The 6,624-nt window shown below is 37.3% G+C and overlaps 1 protein-coding gene across 1 annotated transcript; it reads left to right on the top strand.

Annotated features, from left to right (window-relative positions):
* The first annotated feature begins 4,338 nt into the window (after positions 1-4,338).
* Positions 4,339-5,952, top strand: LOC104425332 (glucan endo-1,3-beta-glucosidase, basic isoform-like). Its single transcript, XM_010038009.3, has 2 exons — positions 4,339-4,475; positions 4,786-5,952. Exons 1-2 carry the CDS (start codon positions 4,397-4,399, stop codon positions 5,727-5,729), a joined length of 1,023 nt encoding a protein of 340 aa, XP_010036311.2. The 5' UTR covers positions 4,339-4,396; the 3' UTR covers positions 5,730-5,952.
* Positions 5,953-6,624: the final 672 nt, after the last annotated feature.

The raw sequence follows: 6,624 nt of genomic DNA, 5'->3' as shown, positions 1-6,624 counted from the left end.
ATGCGATCTCCTTATCGATCCTTAAATCTTCATGCTTTGATTGAAGTAGCATCGATCACATCATATGACATTAGCATTATCATTGGCAATATCTCTCACCTGCGGTGAGATTTGCGACGAAAAGGACGACAATCGAGTAAGGGTTGGAGAAGAATCCTTGGGAACTTATCGAGTTTGCATTGATGCAATAGGTGAAATGGGAGCCCAATGGGCCTAGAACCTTGACGATCGATCCAGTTCTTTAACCTGCAACTGTTATTGCATAGAGCTAACGTTAAGAGTATTGTATCGACTAACAAAAGCGTTCCAGGGTTTCATGTTATCTATCAAACAGAAACTCTTCAGCTGCATTGCAACACAAACATTAAGATTTCGATATTATCCATCAGCCCAAAACTCTATCTCTGCATTGTAACGAAGTACTCTCATCATACCTAATATTACAGAGTGCTTTAATGGCGGCATGGAAGTTTCATGTCAATAATTCAAGTTCATTTCGATCTTCTTCAGCTTCATAGGGGACACGATTGCTTTTTTCCAATGCTCATATGACGTATTATGAATTCCTCCATGTACTGAGTGAGCTTTCTCTCGCGAAATAAAGAAAACCTTAGATTTGGAGCCTACTAATGGTGGGGAAATCTGTCCAAAAAGTTATATATCTACTACTTGCACTTTTACTAATTCAGTCCTAAACATTTTTGTGCCAATAGAGTTCTAAACATTTGCACATTTTGCTAACTGAGTTCGTTTAGCCAATTTTGGTTGAATATTGCTGACGTAAACATCGGATGCCTATGTGGCATAACAAATGTTGACATTGATAATTTTTAATAATATTATTTTAATATTTTTATGTTTCCTTTTTTTTTTCTTTTCTTCTCTTTTCTTTCTTTACATTTTTCTTTTTTTCTTTTTGTTCATTTTCTCTTCTTTTTCTTGTTAGCTATTTCTCTTCGCTGGCCATCGTTGGTGCTAAATTGGGTGAGAGTTTGCCCTCGCTAGCCCAAGCCTGGGCACCCCTTGCCCAAGGCCCGCGATGGGAAAAAGTGAAAAAGAAAAAAAAAAAAAAAAAAATTGAAAAGAGGAGAAAATGAAATAAAATAAAATAAAAAGTGAAGAAGGAAAAGAAAATAAAATAAAATAAAATCTAAAAAATATTAAAATATTATTAAAAATTATTCATGTCAACAACTATCATATCACGCAAAGCTAAAACGGTTAGCATTCACATTAGCAATTTCCATGCAAAATTGACTCGACAAACTTAATTGACAAAACTTGAAAATGTTTAATATTAAATTGGCATAATTAAAATATTTAAGACTTTTGGAAGAATTTTCCCACGACGGCATAATACAAAATTTAGCTTGATCAATAGATGTAATTTTGGAGTAACTTGAAACAAAAATGAGCTTTGCGAAATTGGCAAAGCAACGATAAGTCAATTCTAGCTCGGGGCAAGCAGAAAGGAAAGGATTGCATCATATTGTAATCTCCGTCTTCTAAAAGTCTTGGCACCAGGAAAATTACTTAATCCATTATAAATCTATTATAGGGATACTAATTCAGTTCGAAACTCTTTAATTATGCTAATTATTCTTAAACATTTGCAAGAAATTTTGATATAGTCCCTTCAATCAAATTTCGCTAGAAAATAGCTGACATAGTGGATCAATCATCTCTAGCCATCTTATGTAAGAATACCATTGCGTCAGCAATTTCTGGAGAAAATTGATCGAAAAGATTACATTAGAATTTCACATAAAAGTTTATGATTAAATTGACAAATTTAGAAGCATTTGTATAATAAATTTAGGAATGATTGGACAATTTCCAAAACTTAACTGATGGATCATAAAGTTGTAGAATCAAACCGTTTGCCGTTCAATTGTCTCGAAACTTTCTGATCTCCTTTACCCCATTCTTTCAAAACGGACTCATGATGTTCGGATCGAAACCGACGAGGACTTTCACTTGTCAAACCCTTGGAAAATTTCTGGCATTAGACTGTTTTGGCCATGAAATCCCACATGGGTCAGCGCGGACTGAGTCGAGACTCGAGAATCATCACCCAATTCACATATCCCGACCGACGTCAGTGGAATTCCGCGAACTTGGGGTGATTCTAGAGTAGTTAGAAAAGAAAAACCGTAGTTTTTTTTTTTTTTTCCATTTAAAGAAATAGATTATATCAAGAGTCAAGAGACATAGTACATAGTCTTGAAATGAGACAGTACTAATTTCAATGGAGGGCTCAATGACAACTAAACACAATCGGTATGATGTCTGCATACACATCGCAATTACCAACTCGATTGGAAGGTTAAGTGAGTTTAGAGTAGTAAGAAAGGAAAAACCCTAGTTCTTTTTTCATTTAAAGAGGTAGATTATATCAAGAGTCAAGAGACAAAGTACATAGTCTTAATACGAGACATATTGATTTCAATTGAGGACTCAATGAAAGCTGAGACATATTGATTTCAATTGAGGACTCAATGAAGGCTAAGCGTGATTTGTGTGATGTCAATATACACACCGTGATTACCGATTTTAATTGAGGACACAATAAAGGCTACACGTGATTGGTGTGATATTGATATAAACATCATGATTACCAACTTCACTCGACAGTTACGTTGGTTTATAATGCTCCAATCAATACGCTTTTTGATATTGTCAACAATAGTGAGCTGTAAATGTATCATGTCATTCTCTAACTAGGGGACCATTATAGATGGAAATTGCCTCTCGTCTTACAAACAAGGTTTTATATACGAACTAATTAAAGAGCTGGCCCAACGAAAGTAACGTGTGAATTTATTGGTCAAACAATTGCTCAATGTCATGAGGTCCGTTGATCGTGTTGACCCTGCCCATGTGCCAGGACCGATCCAACGGCCATGGCCTGCTTTGGCTCCGAAGGCAGTTTCCGTCTGCTTTGAAAAAGATTTCTTCAGTTGGAAGTGTAGGAATTGGCCAAGTGTTCAATGCATATAGTGACCCTTTAAAAAGGGTTGACCGTGAAGAAGGTCTTTAATTGAATAAGCACGTTTTTAAATGGTTAATTGGTTTCCTTTGAAGGAATACGTAGAAAAATTGATAATTGACAGCCATGTCTTTAAGTTGCAAAGCTGCAAACTTTGAAATTGTATATAGTCTTAATACGAGACATATTGATTTCAATTGAGGACTCAATGAAGGCTAAGCGTGATTTGTATGATGTCGATATACACATTGTGATTACCGATTTCAATTGAGGACACAATAAAGGCTACGCGTGATTGGTGTGATATTAATATAAATATCGTGATTACCGACTTAACTCGATGGCTAAGTTGGTTTATAATGCTCCAATCAACACGCTTTTGCTTTTTAATATTGTCAACGATAGTGAGCTGTAAATGTATCATGTCATTCTCTAACTAGGGGACCATTATAGATGGAGATTAAATTCATGATTGTGAATTATTACTAAGATATGAGATCCTTTTTTAGCAGGAAAAAGAAGAAGAAAATCGCTAATCCTGGAGGGGACTCGGGACTTACAATTTATCAAATTATCGGGCAACACTTGATTGAAGCCTTCCACTAGTTTTTTCAGTTATGCTTGCATCCAAACAATATTTGCATTACCATGCAACTTTTCATGTGTGTGTATATATATTTATGACAAGAAGCCTAATCTAAATAGATAAGGATGATCAGGACACCACTTAACCATCAAACCAAAAAGAAAAAAAGTGTTGAGTCTATGATATGAGTCCATGAATCATATAAGATATGAGTAGAGATTCAAATAAGTGACTAAAATATGGAAGTGTTTGAAAATTGAAGTGCTCAATAAGTATGAGCCAATATATTGACAACTTAAAATAGGGGATTTCCATAAGAGAAACATTCAATTTCATGAGATTACAAGATTAGACATCACACTAGAATTAGAGTCTATAATGTGTGCATATAAAACATAATACTATATGACGAACAAATCATATATCTTTAGTGAATGTTTTTGAGTACTTCATAATTTCGATCTATATGATGTAATTTATATGTAATAAGAGAAAAAAGAGGAATACATTCAAAATTTTAAAATTTTTCCTCTTCGATTATTTCATTAGTCCATCAAAATCACCTGTTAATAATCCTATACATAAACACATACATACATACATATATATATATATATATATATGTATGTATAAATACGTAGACACTTGACTTGGAAGTTTGACTTTATTATTGACTTTTGACTGGAAAATTCAAGGGCATCTCTCTCCACCCCCATAAATACACAGCTTTATGCGATGTAAATTCATCTACTCTCGTCTCACCTTTGCTATATGCTCTTTTTCATACATCTCTTTCTGGGGACACCGCACTTATTTCCTCCATGGAAATTACAAAAAACTCTATTTTCATCCCTTCGATGCTCCTCCTTGCTCTTACGTTGGCCAGCTTCGTCGTCGCAGGTGCATCTCCCTTTTTCTAAAAAAGAGAAAAAAAAAAATGAAATTTTCTTTTCCTTTTTTCCTGTTTTGATTTTCAGTCATCAAGGAAATTAGCTTTTGGCCGGATCCTAGGATATTAACTATATTAATCTATTAATGAAACTAGCTATCATAGAAAATAATGTCTCTAATATATCTAATTATGTGGATTTTATTTCGACATTTCAGTTGCAACCTAAAGGATATTTCATGTACCGAGCCCCAGATTATCGTAATTTGTCAATTGATTTTGGCTTTTTACTAACATCTTCTTGATCTAATCAAATTCCAGCCGCAGGAATAGGAGTGTGTTATGGAACTCTTGGTGACAATTTACTGTCCTCTCAAGAAGTCATAAACCTTTTCACTCAGAACAACATTCCAAGCATGCGGATCTACAATCAGAATCCATCGGCTCTCCAAGCCCTAGGAGGATCCAACATTGAGGTCCTCGTCGGCGTCGCGAACGAGGACCTACGAGTAATCGGCTCGACCCCGGGCCAAGCAAATGGATGGGTCCAAGCCAACATACTGAGCCATGGCAACGTCAAGTTCAAGTACATCGCAGTCGGCAATGAGATCCAGCCGTCCGACCCAGCCGCGAATTCCCTTGTCGCCGCCATGCGGAACATCTGGACCGCAATAACCAATGCTGGCCTCGGCGACCAGATCAAGGTCTCCACATCGGTCGACTTCAACGTGCTCGATGTGTCCTATCCTCCGTCGGGCGGCACGTTCAAGTCGGACCGCATGTGGCTTCTCGGCCCGATCATCAGCTTCTTAGTAGAGACCCAAGCCCCTCTGCTAGTTAACACGTACCCTTATTTTAGCCACGTCTCCGACCCGCAAAGCGTGCCACTTGACTATGCCCTATTCAGGTCCCCCTCGGTCGTGGTACAGGACGGGTCATCGGGTTACCAGAATCTATTTGATGCGATGTTGGATGCAGTCTATTCCGCGCTTGAGAAGGCCGATGGCGGGTCGGTGAGAGTCGTGGTCTCGGAGACCGGGTGGCCCTCCGACGGAGGGGCGGCGACTTCGGTGGACAACGCGAGGACTTACAGCACGAATCTGGTCAGTCACGTGAAGGGACGGACCCCGAAGAGACCCGACCAGCCGATCGAAACGTACATCTTTGCCATGTTCGATGAGAATCAGAAGAGCCCGGATCTCGAGAAATTTTGGGGGCTCTTCCATCCGGACAAGCAGCCCAAGTATCCGATCACTCTCAACTAAGACGATCTTGTTGTAATAAGGGGGTGAACTCCGACATAAAACATGTTTAGCTTCCGTATACGAAAGCAAAAGGGAAAGTTACTTCTGTAATTACTCCCTATCTATTTACGTAAGTCAATACGCTCGTGAAGGACTTCGTACCTTCATGTCTTTCTTTTCTTTTTTTGTTAGTTCATTGTCTTTAATTACCTTCGTACTGCAGTCCAATGGCATTTTGAGTCGATTAGTTTTGTGCAGAAATTACGGGTTCATTCGTTTGCGGAAAATACTTTCCTCATTTTCTGGCTTTTAGTTCTTTTGGAAAAATGAGTCAACAAAGAATGTTTTTTTACCAAAACTCGAATTTGGAAAAATAATTTTCTTTATAAAAGAACCAGAAAATGTTTTCCAAAATATGATTAGGTATTGGCGCTTGGATTCGAAAATTTACGCTTAGGCATGAAATCCTCAACATTGATTCCCAGGTCCCGTGCTAAGCTTGGCCTAGCTAAGCTTGGCAGGAAATTAGAGACACCATTAGCCATCTCGATTAGTGAGTTACATCCGAGACTCGGACACCAATATACATTGGGAATGACCATCAATCAATCATTTGCTCTAATACCACTTATTGGATCAACGCATCATAAACTCAAGGGGAGATTGCAAAGAGAGAGAGCTTGAGTCTAAGTCCAAGTCCATTAATATATCCAATTGAACTCACATTCACATTCACTAGCAGAGTTCACTTTAAATCCTAAGTCAATAAATAATTGGTGGATGCAATTATATATATATATATTTTAGCCCATAATATATATATATATATATATTAATTACTTATCCATGTTACAAAATAAATCAGGGCAATTATATATATATTAATTACTCCACGTTGCAACATCAGCTATGTGAG

Source organism: Eucalyptus grandis, chromosome 11, assembly GCF_016545825.1.
Source record: "Eucalyptus grandis isolate ANBG69807.140 chromosome 11, ASM1654582v1, whole genome shotgun sequence".
In the NCBI taxonomy this organism is placed as follows: domain Eukaryota; kingdom Viridiplantae; phylum Streptophyta; class Magnoliopsida; order Myrtales; family Myrtaceae; genus Eucalyptus; species Eucalyptus grandis.
The sequence above is the reverse complement of the archived record's forward strand: the minus strand, read 5'-3'. Positions and strand labels throughout refer to the sequence as shown.

Coding starts and splice junctions, on each gene's coding strand:
- LOC104425332 (XM_010038009.3), top strand. CDS start 4,397: ATGGAAATTACAAAAAACTCTATTTTCATCCCTTCGATGCTCCTCCTT. Junction 4,476..4,785: donor GGCCAGCTTCGTCGTCGCAG/GTGCATCTCCCT, acceptor ATCAAATTCCAG/CCGCAGGAATAGGAGTGTGT.